This window comes from Anomaloglossus baeobatrachus, chromosome 2, assembly GCF_048569485.1.
Source record: "Anomaloglossus baeobatrachus isolate aAnoBae1 chromosome 2, aAnoBae1.hap1, whole genome shotgun sequence".
NCBI classification, from domain to species: domain Eukaryota; kingdom Metazoa; phylum Chordata; class Amphibia; order Anura; family Aromobatidae; genus Anomaloglossus; species Anomaloglossus baeobatrachus.
Genome location: NC_134354.1, coordinates 408,891,661 through 408,908,732, shown reverse-complemented (window position 1 = coordinate 408,908,732; position 17,072 = coordinate 408,891,661). Strand labels below are relative to the sequence as shown.

Here is a 17,072-nt window from a genome sequence, read left to right as displayed (position 1 = left end):
CGGGTGACAGACAGTCCTGTGTTGTCTGGCAATAAAAGGGTCACAGCGTTTGGCTGTGCAAAATGCTCCCTGATTTTCTATTATTGTTTTTAGTATTCAATGTACTAGGTATCTCCTCTGCTGGGTTTTCATCATTTTCCCTTTAGGACCCTGGGGAGCTCCTCTTCCCTTCGGTTGCCAATCATCTGTATTTCCCCTGGGGTTTAATTACTCTAATTTTTCCATAACTTGTGCTGGTGATATTTAGTTTCTTCACAAACTCTGGATGCAAGCAGGTGGCTTGCACTCATCTATAAGATCGTTGCTGCTCTTTGCTCAACTTCTTCCTGAGGCATCTGGAAAAATTTTGTTCATGCGCTTTCCCCATGTGTGTGCTCCCCGTGTCTTCTTTAGTGTTTAGTGGGGTTGACTAAAAGCTCATCCCACCTGTTCTCTATCTAGGGCCCAGCTCTAGGGTCAGGTATTGGCTCGGTGCACAGTTGCAGAGTGGGGTTGGGTGGTGAGGGATCCTACGGGCCAGTGGTAGGTTTGGTCAGGGGTCACCATCTCCCTCGTCCCTAGACGCAGGGTTTGCCTTCCCTTTCACCATTCACTTGGTAATCCCCTGTACCTAGAGTGACAGGCGCATTTTCAGCTCCGCTCCGGTCCCACAGAGCCATCTTGTGCCCATAAAATTGACTGTTTGTAAGTCAAAAGTTACATCAAAATTCGAAAAACAACTCTATGAGAGCAAGAACAAGGATCTCATGGAGGTGTATTGAGTTTTCCCCTTCGGCGTGCTCCATGAAACACCGAACCTACCAGCAGGTCACAAATTGCCGTAGCAATGCTAAAAAAAAGCCTCTGGAAGGTGAACGTAAGACAGGATTAGAGGACTTACATTTAAAGCATCTCTTCAAGGTTACAATAAAACAAATTGCTGGAGTGATGCTTTAAATATTGTCTCTGAACCGTAGGCTATATTCAAGGAGAGTAACTATAATGGGCATAAGCATTGAATTACCACCAGAGACTTGGGGACCCAAAAGTTCTCCTTGGTTCATATGAGAAAACCAATACAATTAAAGACCAGTGACAGTTGGGAGGTCTGTTGAAGATTTTGCAGAGGGTCCCACAAGCTTCAGATTACGGTACTGGCTAGTGGCTATGTTGTTCTACAGTCATCCCTTTATAATGTTCTTCAAAATTATCACATATTTAAATGAAAAATTTAATCAATGAATAATATACAGAAAATATATCTATTATTAGAAAAGCCCCACATAGGAATCTCGCCCTCTTTATTATGCTCTCGAGTAATAGACGGCATGTCTCTGCTCTATACCCTGGTCTGCACAATACTGCTATTCTGACTTGTACTTTGCCTTTAGTAAAACAGAACTTATTTTATGATAAAATCTAATATTTATTTAAACTAGATGTCTTATTTAAATGTTTTCTATTGATTTTTAAATGTTGAGTAGGATATGAACTGGAAAAATATGGACAGTAGGAGAAATTAGGGATATTGATTACATGGGGAAAACATGGGGGGGGGATAAATAATAGAAGCAATTTACATAAAAAGATCAGAACTTTTTCCTTTTGTTAAACGTTTGTTAAACTGAGTGAGTATTTATCTTTATCTTTTTATCTTTATCTTTTTCCAAGGTTGCTTGGGTCAGTTTCTGGTGATTTGTGACCTGCTAACAGCTCCCGTGTTTCATGGAGTGAGCAGGGGGTCGCAACTCAATACAAGTCTACGAGAGCCTCATTCTGACCTCGTTCTGGTTCACATAAACTTGCATTGAGAGGTTGTGATGTAACTTCTGACTTCTGGCCAGAGAGTAAGATGGCACCGCGGGACCAGAGTGACGTCGAACAAGGATGAAATTGCTGGAGGGTGGCTGGGGCCACGGGAGTTTATACCTGCGAATATATCCACAGGTACGTCCGCAGATTTCCCGCGGCTGCTCGCCGGAAACCGCAGCTATTTTTACCTGCGGTAGTACAGCGAAATATCGGCAGACATTCATGCAGATTACCTGCGGACGTCCCGGCCTTATCTCCCTAGTGGGGGGCCGGGATTTCCGCTGGTAATTCCGCAGAAAGAATTGACATGCAATTACGTGCGACTGCGGGACATCCGCAGCATATTTTGAAGCCGCACGTATCCGCAGAATGGACACAGCACTCCCCATGTCCCATAGTAAATATAGGGAGTGTCTGTACATGATGAAACCTGCGGATTTATCTGGAAAATCCAGAAAATGCACAGGTTTAATCTCCCGTGGGCACATAGCCTTAAGGGTACTTTACACACAATGATATCGCTAACAATATATCGTCGGGGTCACGGTGTTCGTGACGCACATCCGGCACCGTTAGCGATATTGTTGTGTGTGACTAAAAGGAGAGACGATCAACGATCGCAAAAACGTCAAAAATCGTTGATCGGTGGTGCATGCTGCTGGTTGTTCGTCGTTCCTGCAGCATCACACATCGCTATGTGTGACACCGCAGGAATGACGAACATCTCCTTACCTGCCTCCACCGGCAATGAGGAAGGAAGGAGGTGGGCGGCATGTTCCAGCCTTCGCCCCTCCTCTGCTATTGGGCGTCCGCTTAGTGACGCCGCTGTAACTCCGAACGAACCGTCCCCTTAAAGGACAGATTGTTCAGTGTCTCCAGTGACATCGCTAAGCAGGTATGTGCGTGTGACGCTGCCGTAGCGATATTGTTCGCTACGGCAGCCATCACCCCCATGACGAAACAGCGTCGTGGGCGGGTGCTATCGCGCACGACATCCCTAGCTATCGCTAGCGATGTCGCAGCGTGTAAAGCACCCTTTAGCTTAAAATCGTCACCCCAGAGCTGGAAAAAACTCCGCTGGAGTGGTACTCTAAGAGTGATTAATGATTCCCTGAAATATCAAATTTACAAGGGTTCTTTTTTCCTAGTGAATTTTTACTACAGTATTCTAATTCCAACTGTGACAAAGAACTGTTATCTCTACATGAAGAGCTTTGCTAATGGGAGCAGATAGTGGAGTCAACTGCAAAACAAGATATGTAATTTGTGTGTCATACCTGATTGCTATATCCATTATAAGCAGGAGGAATTGATTTATACACTTGTATTGTACTTATGTTGTGTTATTTATATTCATCTACCTCATCTGCAAGCAATTGGAATTATTAATTGATCTCGGATATAAATAGATGCACACACTTTTTTTCTGGAATTAAATAGTAATTTCTAGGTTGTTCATTATTGAAAAAAATCACAAATGAGGATGGTTTAAAAATTCACCTGACAGCAGGGAAATTTCACATAAAAACGGCATGCAGTAATGTAAATAAAAATTGTGATACCTGTCCTGGATCCAGAGTTAGTTTCTCTGCTCTCATGGATGTTAAGCGGGCTTTACATGCTGCGATCTCGCTAGCGATATCGCTAGCGTGGGTACCCGCCCCGTCGGTTGTGCGACACGGGCAAATCGCTGCCCATCACGCACAACCTCGCTTACCCCCATCCCACGTACTTACCTGTCCTGCGACATCGCTCTGGCCGGCGATCCGTCTCCTTTCTAAGGGGGCGGGTCATGCGGCGTCACAGCGATGTCACACGGCAGCCGTCCAATAGAAGTGGAGGGGCGGAGATGAGTGGGACATAAACATCCCGCCCACCTCCTTCCTTCCGCATTGCCGGTGGAGGCAGGTAATGAGATGTTCGGCGCTCCTGCGGTGTCACACACAGCGATATGTGCTGCCACAGGAACGAGGAACGACATCGCTAATGAGAAGAGACCGATTTTTTGTTTTAGGACGACCTCTCCGCGGCAAACGGTTTTTTGCCACTTTTGCGATCGTGTTAGGTCGCACATAAGTGTCACACACTGAGATATCGTTAATGACGCTGGATCTGCGCCACAAACAATGTGACCCCAACGATAAATCATTAACGATATCGCATCGTGTAAAGCCCGCTTAAGTTTACCATGGTAATTTATTTTACTTATAAAGCGTCATTAGTTCCACAGCACTTTACAGACTTCTTCATCACTGTCCCCATTGGGGCTCACAATCTAAATTCTCTATCTTTGGAGTGTAGGAGGAAACCAAAGTATCCAAAGAAGACCATTGCAAGCATGGGCAGAGAATTCCACAGTGCTAACCACTGAGCCACCGTGCTGCCCATCCAACACATACCTTTGATGTTACTCTCCTAGGCCTTTAAAGCCTGGCTCAGGTGTCTGAGTATTCAAATAATAAGCATGATATAATTTTTATGAGTCATCAATCAAAACCACTAAGTGTGCACCAGACAAACACATCTCACACACTCTGCTTTGCTGTATCAAATTGTCTGTATGCCTACCAAACTCTATTGTAGGAAGGTTTAACTCAGCTCTGCTTTTCCATAGTGCTGCCCACATGCTCAGCACTGTTCTATCAAAGTACCTGTGCTAAATTGTCTTTTCTGTTCCAAGGTGCTGTCCACAAACTCGGCTCTGCTATACCAAGTTGCCTATCTGTCTACACAGATCTATTTTAAAATTGCTGTCCACATTTTCAGTTCTGCTATTCCAAGCTACATCGTGTCCTCCAACTTGGCTCTGCAGTTCTAAGATGCCTGTCTGACTACATGGCACTAATGTTCCAAGGTGCTGTCCGCACACTTAGCTCAGCTGTGATGTCACCACTAGGGGGAGTCAGAACACAGTGTGTGTAATGAGATCCACCACACTGTAGAACCAGAGCTGTCTGTAACAAGAACAACCACTAGAGGGAGCCCCGGCACATGGCATCCTAGGCAACTGAATGGTTGTTAAGAGGAGTTGTACTAGCCAGGTCAGAGCCGAGAAAGGAAGCTCAGTACAAGGGATGAGGCGGAGTCAGGGTCCGGGCCAAGCCAGAGGTCAGTAACAGGGAGAGCAAGCTGAAGGAGGGGGCACCGGAATGGGACAAAGAGCAGGAGAGGAGCACGGAAGGTAAGACAAAACTGAGTAGCTGGGAGAGAGGGAGGTGAGAAAGCATGGAGGTCAGGGAGGTCAGGAAGGGTCGGGGAGGTAATGGACCGAATTTAGAGCACTTACAGGAACCAGCCGAGCACACTGCAGAGCAGATTTATAACTGACAGAGTGGTGACGGAGGGGACGTCCTGATATAGTGGTCAGCTCCTGGGAACGAGGCATAGAAGGAAAAGCTCCTCCCACTGGGAAATGCAGACAACATGATCAGGTGATTGATACAGCTGACATCAGCTAGTCCAAGGTGTGCATGTGTGCACATACAGTCTGCTGTACATAGGAACATACAGCCATGGCTGAAAGTGTTGGCACCCTTGAAATTGTTCCAGAAAATGCAGTATTTCTCACAGAAAATTATTGCAATTACACATGTTTTGTTATAAACATTTTTATTTCCTATTGGAACAATACAAAAACAACCTGAGAAAAAAGGGCAAGTTGGACACAAATTTACACAAACCTCCAAACATGGAATGGACAAAATTATCGGCACTTTTCCAAAAATATGGGTAAACAACTTTGTTTTATGCATGTGATGTGCGTTCAAACTCATCTGTGGCAAGTAACAGGTGTGGACAATATGAAAATCAAACCTGAAACTAGATAAAAAGGGAAGAAGTTGACTCAATTTTGCATTCTGTGTCTGTGTGTACCACACTAAGCATGGAGAACAGAAAGAGGAGAAGAGAACTATTTGAGGATATGAGAACTTAAAATGTTGATAAATATCAACAATCTCAGGATTATAAGTCCATCTCCAGAGATCTTGATGTTCCTTTTTCCATGATGCGCAACATAATCAAGAAGTTTACAACCCACGACACTGTAGTCAATCTTCCTGGATGTGGACAGCAGAGAAAGAATGATGAAAGGTTGCATCACAGTATAGTCTGGATGGTGAATAAGCAGCCCCAGTCAAGTTCCAAAAAATACAAGCTTTCCTGCAGGCTCAGGGTGCATCAGTGTCAGCATGAACTATAAGTCAACTTTTGAATTAAATGAAAAGCTATGGCAGGAGACCCAGGAGGACCCCACTGTTGACACAGAGACATGAAAAAGCTAGACTGCAGTTTGCCAAAATGTACATGAGTGAGCCAAAATCTTTCTGAGAAAGCATCTTGTGCATAGATCAGACCAAGATAGAGCTTTTTGGTAAAGCACATCATTCTACTGTTTACTCAAAACAGAATAAAGCCTACAAAGAATAGAATACAGTACGTTCAGTCAAATATAGTGGTGGTTCAAAGATGTTCTCAGGTTGTTTTGCTGCCTCTGGCAGCTAAAGGATTTTGCGTGGCAATGCAGTGCACAGAGTCAGAAAGCTGGGTTTGTATTCTAGGTCATGGGTATTCCAGAAGGGCAATGACTCCAAACATGTTACAAGAAACATACAGAAATAGATCGAAACAAAGCACTGCAGAGTTCTGAAGTGACAGCAATGAGTCCGTATCTAAATCTCATTGAACATCTGTGAAGAGATCTTAAAATTGCTGTTGGGAGAAGGCACCTTCAAATTTGAGAGACCTGGATCAGTTTGCAAAAGAAAAGTGGTTCAAAATTCCAGTTGAGAGGTGTAAGAAGCTTGTTGATGGGTTGATGGTTATAGGAAGTGATTGATTGCAGTTATTTATCCCAAAGGGTGTGGAACCAAATATTAAGTTGAGGATGCCAGCAATTTTGTCTGGCCTATTTTTGGAGTTTTGTGTGAAATTTTGTAAAATTTGCCTTTTTTCCTCAGTTATTTTTGTATTGTCCTTCTGACACTGAATTTTATGCTGAGGACACAGGAGAGGTTTTCTTCTGATGACTCTTCCATAAAGGCCATATTTTTGCAGATCATTATGGGTCCAACTTCTGGTATTTCACTTTGATTGGCTCGCTGATTAATGTGGCCAATAGGTACTTTGTACTTTTTTTTATAAATGGTTTTGCCTAATCTATTAGCTCCCACTTTTAAATATATTCTGCATGTACCAACAGTGAAAAACACTCAGTCACTTACCATTACTTAGCGTATGTCTATTCAGAAGGCCTCATAAATATTTAGCTTATGTCTATCCAAGAAGCCTATTTCTTAAAAGGGGTTAAAATAAGTTATAATCTATTCACAGGGCACATTATAACTTGCTGATTTGTGGAGGTTTTATTTAGCAGATCGGGAATTTCTATCCCTCACTGGAAACTTTAATCCCCATTACAAAATGGTGTTGGTTGGATGCCCGACTGCTGCTCCATTCACTCTACACGTATCTGCTGGAAAAGCCGAGCGCAATGATTGGCAGCCCTATAGGGAAGTAATGGAGCTCAGGTGGAGCATGCGCACTGCTGCTCCATTCACTCTACACGTATCTGCTGGAAAAGCCGAGCGCAATGATTGGCAGCCCTATAGGGAAGTAATGGAGCTCAGGTGGAGCATGCGCACTGCTGCTCCATTCTAATACTTTCCTGCAAATCGATGTGGTTCCCGCAATCAGACCTTGACCAATCAACAATTATAGCATATCGTGTTAAAAGGTGATAACTTACTTTAACTTGAGAATCCCTTTAAAGTTTAGTATATATAGTATATGACCTTCAACAAATCCACAATTGCAGCAGTTACCTGTCATTAGCAGTGTTCATCACGAGCCTCCTGTCCATGAATATTTATTATATAACTACACAATTGTAAGATGATAGACATGGGCAGATCAGGAGAAAAGAAACCGTATGAATGAGAGCGAGGGAATGAATTCTGCAGAGCTATACAGTGTAACTGCAATATGAGATATGTAAAGGGATTGTCTTCTGTCTTCATATTATGCCTCCAATGAATCTGTTTTGGTTATTGCTTTGGGGGGGAAGCCGTTCATAGCCAGATATACCAGAATACACAGTGGGCGGTCATTAAATGTCTGACCATATAACACATGGACAGGCTCAGTGGTCCAGACAGGCAGACACTTTTGGGTAAGAGACCCTCTGCTCAAATTTGTAGAGGGTGATCTAAAACCAGTAATTAGATTACATCGGGATTTGGAGTTGCTAATGATATCAACGTCTCTATAGAAGGTGACAACGTAGAGTCTTATATGATGACCAGGTAGGTGTGTTAGTACTTATATGTAAGTGATTTTACTAAATAAAATTTAACTGTAGAAATAAGCCCATCTTCTTCACCCATAAGAGAATGTATTTATTTACTGTTGAATTCTTGTATAATACCTGTGTAATCAATGACGAATCCCCCGCTGCTCACAGAAGCATCACTGCGAAACGCGATGAACAGATTGTTGCTCCTGCTCTCTATCCTGTCAGGAAGCTGGGCGCCATAAAAACTTCCTATTAGTGGGCTCAGCGAGTCTGGCCCATCATAGATGTGTAGAAAATCATAACCAGGCTCAAGATTAAAGCTGGAATAAGAGACACAGAGAGAAATCGTGAAAATAATGACAAAAGCAGATTGCTGTGCAGTTTTATGCTTTCTCAACAAATGGAAGGTGGCCAAGGAGTAAAACCTATTGCTAACAACTTGTAAGAAAACCCATTTACAGTGGAAAGAAAATGATGGCAACCAAAGCAACTTTTTTAACCTTCAATTGTGTACTCTCTCTTTACACTTTTCTGTTTCCTTGGACCAAGAAGACTAGAAGAAAATAGACACATTCAATAATATCTCCTATTTGCTTTATCCAATGTTTAGCTATTAAATAATTTCCCATTAAAGAATATATACATATATATATATATATATATATATATAAATACGGTGTATATATATAAATATATATATAATATATTCTTTTTTTTTTTTTTTAATGCTTAATGAAAATCTTGTAACATTTTACAATACTTTACATTTTCAAGATCATTGCCTGCTATCAGTGAATAAAGATGCTAATTTGAACATGACATCATTTAAATTTGAGTTAGGCTAGTTTCACACTTGCGTTGAACGGCATCCGTTGCATTGCGTTGTGTCACAGATGCAACGGATCGTACAAAACAACGGAATCTGTTTTTTTTTACTTTACAGTTTTACCGGCGGCAGACTATTGTGCACGATCAGCTGATCACCTGGCTGCCGGGTGATCAGCTGATCGCTCACAGCAGCCATTGGCCAGGTGATCAGCTGATCGCTCACTGCAGCCATTGGTCGGGTGATCAGCTGATCGCTCACTGCAGCCGGTCGCCGGGTGATCAGCTGATCGCTCACAGAAGCCGGTCGCCGGGTGATCAGCTGATCGCTCACAGCAGCCGGTCGCTGGGTGATCAGCTGATCGCTCCCAGCAGCTGGTTGCCGGGTGATCAGGTGATCGGCCGCCGAGAAAGTGTGCTGGGCGGGGGCAGGGGGCAGAGTGTGGGGTGGGTGGAGCTGAGCGGGGCCATGGCGTTAAGGACGTCAGTGCCACGGAGATGCATGGCTGGGAACAGGTGAGTGTGTGTGTGTACACATGCGGACTGCAGGAGGGGGCGGAGCTGAGCGGGGAAGTGTCGGGCTCCCTGCACACGTAGCCAAGGTAAATATCGGGTAACTAAGCAAAGCACTTTGCTTGGTTACCCGATATTTACCTTGGTTACCAGCTTACACCGCTTAGCGCTGGCTCCTTGAACACGTAGCTAGGGTAAATATCGGGTAACTAGGCAAAGCGCATTGCTTAATAACCCGATGTGTACCCTCGTTACGTGTGCAGGGAGCCAGAGAGAGCATTCGCAGTGAAATCCTAAGGATTCCGCTACTCAAAAAAGTTACATACTGCGTTCCTTCCGCCCGGCGGAAGCAATGCAGCATCGGCCAGCGGAAGCAACGCAGGTCCATCACTCGCAATCCGTCGTCCATACAAGTCTATGGGAAGCAGCGGAATCCGTTAACAAATTCCATTTTACAAAATGGCGGATTGCAACTGAAGGAAAACAACGCAAGTGTGAAACTAGCCTAAACCGAGATGAATTTTCTAAAACGAAAGATTTAGGACACGGTAACATTTTTTATCTTGATGCATCTTTTCTATTGTATTGTTATCAGTTTCTGAATGCTCCCTTTGCCGTTTTTGACCAGCCACATGTTTTTTCAAGCTTTTTTTCATAATTTTTAAGTTGGCTTTTTACTGCTATTATCCTGTCTTTTTTTTTCTTTATTTAACAATGAAGCTAGGTGTTTCTGAAGCCAAAACACTGGGAAAATATTCAAAAAGATGCCTTTTCATTAATGTAATTAAGCAAGGCCTTGTCATTAATGTAATGTTTTATACCTTAAATACATAGTTAAATTTATAGGCGTTTCACCCACATCTGATTCACAAATATTTATTTCTATTGGATTAGCTTTTTCCTTGATTTACAAGGCCACTCTGTTCTCTTGTGGGCCAAGTGACCTGGAAACAGTCTAGCCGGTTCACAGAGGGGTTTATTTGTGGATCAGAAGTTTTCTTCTTCATATAAGTCTATAGAGCCTTATTCTGAGTCTCATAGACTTCCACTGGAAAAGCAGATACTGCTTCAGGCCCCCTTCACATGCACGTGTCTCTGGTACGTGCTAGGTCCGTGCCCGCATGTACCGGAGACACGGGCACACATAAACCCATTAAAATCAATGAGTTTATGTGGACGCATGTGTGCAGCCATTGGCCCGTGCCTCCGTGTGGAGCAGACGTGAGCCGGTGTGCTCCACACGGATGCATGTCCGTTTTTCTCCGGCAGCACGGGTGTCACACGGCCCGCACCCGTACCACACGGATGTAGTGTGGATGCGATCCCGTGTGACACGCGCCGGAGAAAACTCATGTGTCACAGAAATAAATAACAAATCTTGACCTTCTCCTGCCCTCCTGTCTCTGCCACTGCTGTCACTTGCTGCCAACCACCACTCATTATGCTCATTGAATATTCACTTCACTGCGGCTGCAAGCAGCAGCAGAGGGGAGTTGGCAGGGCTGGAGACCGAAGATCAGCACCACGGACAGCGACGCCATGGACAGGTGAGTTGAAAGTTCCCATTCTCTGTGTGTTATCACGGATAACATACGGAGAACACATGTAGTGCCATAAATATGGAACACGGAGGGGAAAACGTACCTTTGACACGTCCGTGAAACACATGCGTGATTTTCACGGACGTGTGAAGGGGGCCTCAAACAGTAGTGTGAGTCGACTGTGTCAGTCGGCGGAGCTTCAAATTTGTCACATGAGACCAAAGCAGCTTTGGAAACTGGAGAAGTTGATGATCGGTAAGTATTTTAATACATTTACATAATATTACATAGATAATTAGAAGGGATTACGGAATAAAAAAAAACTCTTTTTAAGAAATTTAGCACAACGCACTATAGTTGTCTGAGAAATAGTATACACTTATAGGACACGATAAATTTAGCCTAAATAGCTCACTTAAGAACTAAATAATGGATTTGGCTAAAGCCTGCTTTATACGTATCAATTTATCGTGCGTTCGCATGAGCGATCGCACCCGCCCCCATCGTTTGTGCGATACGGGCAATTTGTTGCCTGTGGCGCACAAACTCGGTAACTCCCCGTCACACGTACTTACCTCCCGAACGACCTCGCTGTGGACGGCAAACATCCACTTCCTGAAGGGGGAGAGACGTCCGGCGTCACAGCGACGTCACACAGTGGCCGCCCAATAGAAGCGGAGGGGCGGAGATGAGCGGGACATAACATCCCGCCCACCTCCTTCCTTCCGCATTGCCAGTGGGACGCAGGTAAGCTGCAGTTCATCGGTCCCGGGGTGTCACACGGGGCAACGTGTTCTGCCTCAGGAACAATGAACAACCGGAGCACAGAAGGACGTTCGATTTTTTGAAAATGAGCGACATGCCAACGAGCAATGATAAGGTGAGTATTTTTGCTCGTTCATAGTCGCTCATTTGTGTTACACGCTACGATATGTCAAACGAGGCCGGATGTGCGTCACTAACGACGTGACCCCGACGACATATCGTTAGATATATATCGTAGCGTGTAAAGCGGCCTTTAGATTGTATGAGTAATGAGCTGATACATACATGGCCAATAGGATGCAGTTTTATCACAGTCTTCATACTACAAGTACCAGTACTTATTGTAACGTTAAGTTTCATTAACCTTTTTTTTTACGCTTTTAATGACAGAAATATGCAATCCATGAGATTTCCCGTTCTAGACCACCTCTTACAGGAGTGCGTTAGTGAGCATGGTTCTTGATATAGTTTATCTGCACTAGACCGGCTGCAGAAGGGGATGAATAGTTAGCCCCCTGCTATAGTTAGGCGCAGAATCAGTATGATCTGCTCATCATCAGGGCAAAGGCATGCTGAATTGAGATAGACTAAAAAAAAAATTCCAGCACCTTCACTCAGTGCTGGAAAATGTCTGTATTCATTTGGCTTGACTAACACGCAATTACTAGACTTTCTCACCTTTTTCTCACACAATGCAAGGGAGATATGAGATGCGCTATGCGACCTTGGGAAGACCAAATAGCTCAGCTTTCTGGACCTTCTTAACTGTGTGTAAAGGTCCAGTCACAAACAACGACTTACCAGCGATCCCGAAAACAATGCGACCCGATAGGGATCGCTGGTAAGTCGCTGGGAGGTCGCTGGTGAGATGTCACACAGTCAGACCTTACCAACGATGCAGGAACGATCTCAGCAGTCACACAGTGTCAAACACAGCGATGTGTCCTGCCCAGCAGGACATCGCCTTTGAAGAAAATGGCCTGGACCATTCGGCAACGACTAGCGATCTCACAGTAGGTGTGACACATAACGAGATCGCTAACGGGATCGCTACTGCTTCACAGAAACTGTGACTCAGCAGCGATCTCGCTAGCGATCTCGTTATGTGTGATGGTACCTTAAGACGATAAAGTTGGTAGGCTTAACTCAAGGCATATGGGCATTTTTTCTGTTTGACCAGCTGTGATCTTTAAGAGACTGCTAAGTTATTAACTACATCTCCCTCCATATTAATGATAAGTGGTAGTATATATTTGCTTTGGTAGAATTTGCATGATGTTATGTAAAGACCCAAGGAGACTCTTCTACATATGATTATCGGGCTTCAGTTTATTTACAATGCTTTTCTGCACGTAAACTAATTTATTTTTTCCATCCAGTGACAGATGACATGAAAAAGTGCAGTATATAAGAAAGCGTCTCATGGGGCATCCTAAACATGCCAGCAAAATAGGAAGGGCTCTACACAGTTAATTAGAAATACCCTCTCCAAATGGATGAAAGGACTGTGACCTCCCTCTATTTGGAGCAACCTAGCATTTCTTAATTTGTCATGGAACGCATCACACAGCTCCCCGGCCACTACAAGTTAAAAATCTAATAGAAGCCCAGATATATGTCTGTCCCCTAGGGACCTTATTATCACTGGCGATCTTTTCACCACCTTATAAAAGCAAATGACTTCATTAACAAGTCCTGTCCAACACTTAATGGCAAGGAAGACATTAGCAAGATACATTAAAGGCAATTCTGTTGCTAGTGAGCGGCTCAGCACATGACGGATACAAGGTATCAGAGAGGCTTCACTAATTAGAGATCATTGGGAGCTGAAAGATAGAGGCAAATTATTGTAAAAACTGTTTCTGAAGTAGCTAAAATCAGAAAATACAAAGTTTATTTTCTTCCCAAATCAACGGCATTTTTAACACTATACTCTAGCCAAAATAATTAATGTTCTCGCTCTGTAATACAAAAGTTATGCTGTAAGTGTCCTTGTATGACTTATATACTGCATTTTTTTCACAATTTTCCCTTCTATAGTTTCTACTAGTGATGGGCGGCCTGCAGATACCTGGCATCGGAGGGTCCAACTGAGTTTAACACTAGAAGTCCCAGAGAGGGGTCATTTGACATTTCTACCATTGAAACCCTATGGAGCTTGAAATTCCTGAGACTGCTAGTGTTAAAAAGAAAAACCCGGGTTCCTGCCCAGAAATTGATCCCAGATTTCTGCCCAGACACCGGTCCCCATATAAGTCTGTGGAGACCTGAATCATGCACTTTAAAATGGTGGAAAAAAAGGGGTAGGGGGATCAGAGCAAGCGTGTTATACATACCGAGTCTCCACCGCGACTGTAACGCTACTTCCAGGCCACTCACACTTTCAAAAAGCCACATGGAGTTGTTATTTTAATACACAGTCAAGATAAGCACACAGCTGGGGGCTGCATCCTGTAGCTGTATGCTTTATCTGTGCTGGGTATCATTATATGGGGGGACCCTATGCTATATTTTTTATTAATTTATTTTTACACCAATATAGGCACGCACAGTGCCAGTGATTGAAAGCAGTCAGACACGCTGTAACGCAGGGTGGTGGCGTGGTCTGAATGCAGCCAATCAGAGATACCGGTGCTGCTGGTGGGCGTGGGAAGCAGTGCATATGTATGAGGTTAATGAACGGCCCGGGAAGTAATGTGAGCGGCCTGGAAGCAGTGTTACAGCCGCACAGCAGACTGGTAAGTATAACAAGACTGCTTTTCTCTTTTTTTCTTTATATTTCCTTTTATTTTTTTAATTACCCGAGTTCCTTGAGATCTCCGGGCTCAGGGTCTGTGCTCGGATACTTTTGAACCCCCGCAGATTCGGACTTTTATGGTCCTGCCATCCCTAGTATCTACCTCTATTTCAGTTCTCTCTAAACTAAGGGGTGGAGCTGAGCTGTTATGATGTCTCCCATACACAGTGCACACAGAAATATGGATTTCTGTTTTTCTTTCTATGTAGAAAACAGACAGAAGTAGCAGCAGTATGGATGACATTATCCAGCAGTATTGAGTGGTATAACTGTGAGTCCAGCACTGAAATAAAATCTGCTTGTCACTCACCGTGCTGAGTGCTGCTCACTCCTCCTCCTCCCACCTCTCCCAACACTATCCCCTTCAACCTGATACCTCATTTTCTAGCAATCCATGTTGATTTGAGCAATACACTGAGCATTTTTTTTTCTTCAGAATGAAAATGATGAGATGAGCTCAGAAGACAGGGCTGAGATAAACAAGTGGCTCATAAGAGGAGAAAGAAGCAGATGTCTCTAATAATATATATTACAAAGTTTCTTATATTCACTTGTACAATGTATATACATTCCTAGATTGCTTCATGTTTGCTCTGGTAATCTGTAAGGCCACTTTCACCCTACGTTCTGATCTCCGTTCAGTGATGCCATCTTGGCTTTCATCCGAACCCCCCCAAAACGGGTTTTGAATGCATGCACTGACAAGGCCATTGACTATAATGGTGCAGACGGAGTCACTGTGTGCACTGGCGTGCACCATTTTAGGGAGTATACAGTTTCTGGAGGCGGATACCCAGACATAGTAGACTGCATCTGGGTGTCCTCCTGCAGAAAGCGTATACTCCTTAAAATGGTGCATGACAGAGCACACGGTGACTCTGTCTGCTCTATTATAGTCAATGGCCCCGTCAGTGCACGCATCCAAAACCCGTTTTGAGGGGGGGTTCAGACGGAAGCCCAGACAAGATCACTGAACAGAGGTCACAACACCGTGTGAAAGCGGCCTAATTTGTAGTATCTTTATAATTCTGTAGTGTGTAGAATTCACTCAAGGCATTTTACCATAATCTGAAAAAGAAATAAAACTTAGATCAATTGAAGTGTTTAGGAAACAACAAACCCCTTGACTGTTTACAATGAGTCAGTCCCAAATTTAATTTTTCTTTCATCTTATCTCTGTCAAACTGTAATTTACTTATGATACATACGTGAACACCAAGAGAAAATATGCAAGCCAAAATATATGATTCAATAAGTAACATCTTTATTAACAAAAACAAATACATAACAATAATGGATCAGCCCAGGAGGGACTCCTGGACGAAGCACGTTTAGGTGCGAAACGCGCGTCAGTGTAGCTGTGGGAGGCTGTGGCACCACTACCTACTAGGACTATTGGTAATGTTATATGTTTTTGTGATGATATTTTTGCTGCATCCCTGTTATAATTAGATGTATATTATTTAAATACTTACTTTAAAAAGGGTTTGCAGTGTTGAATGATTACTGACATAGGATAACATGTTTTACTACCGATTTATGGAAGTCCAATTAATATAATAACAAGTGCCTGGTGCGTCCCACTATTCCATCCGTCCCTCCTGGGCTGATCCATTATTGTTATGTATTTGTTTTTGTTAATAAAGATGTTACTTATTGAATCATACATTTTGGCTTGCATATTTTCTCTTGGTGTTCATATAGTTTCTGTGCAATAGAGCCCCCATATATGCATTGTGGTTTTTTGGTGTTTATGATACATACGTGTTAAACGAGAGTGCAATCACATAGTCAGAAGACACGGTCAGCTTCCAGTCGCACTCTTTTAAAGGTGGGTAAGGCTCAGGGTATTGAGGAGACAAGATTACCCCTGTTGGTCCAGTTAAATTCCCACCACACGGAGCTGAAAACAGAAGAGAATTATGTTACCTGTAGTTTCTCTTAAATTGAAAACTCTATATGCACAGCGATGTTATACTTCTAGAAGTCAATATACACAATATTATTCTAACATAATTGACTTTCATGCATAGCATTACAATAATTATTAAAGTTTTCATTTTGGCTGACACCAGCATTTTTATACTAAAACCCATTTTATATATACAATGAAAGTATCTCTAGGTTGATAAATAACCTTCATTGCAATTAGTTTATCAGCTGAAGTGGAGAGAGAACTTGCCTATGTTTATTGCAGTAACAGAAGCATTTCATGTCAAGTGGACGGGAAAATCAATGTGGTGGGTCTGATCTACCAGAGTCAATCAGCGTGTTGAACATTCGAGCTATTGATTTCAGAATATTTGCTTACAATGTTATAATAGAAATAACACTGAGCCAATAACAGGCAAGATTCACTGCTCTCTTCATCAGACCCTTCAGCTTTAAGAAGACAACATGTTATGCATCTTCATTCTCATCACATCTACTTAATGAGGCATTTTAACAGCCTAGATATACAGAGCTGTTTTTTTCCTATTGTTGAAAAAAAATACAAAATAAAGGATTATACAGCCAAATGTCTATGCACTGGAACTAGTCAAAGAAA

The 17,072-nt window shown here is 43.1% G+C and overlaps 1 protein-coding gene across 3 annotated transcripts in view; it reads right to left on the bottom strand.

Annotated features, from left to right (window-relative positions):
* Positions 1 to 17,072, bottom strand: part of CSMD2 (CUB and Sushi multiple domains 2) — a 1,639,331-nt gene that overhangs the window by 226,125 nt on the left and 1,396,134 nt on the right. For all 3 annotated transcript variants that reach the window (XM_075336114.1, XM_075336115.1, XM_075336117.1), the window contains 2 exons: positions 16,289 to 16,427; positions 8,216 to 8,403 (listed from right to left, as the gene is read on the bottom strand). In XM_075336114.1, the coding sequence (XP_075192229.1) occupies positions 8,216 to 8,403; positions 16,289 to 16,427 (327 nt within the window). The remainder of the gene's footprint in view (positions 1 to 8,215; positions 8,404 to 16,288; positions 16,428 to 17,072) is intronic.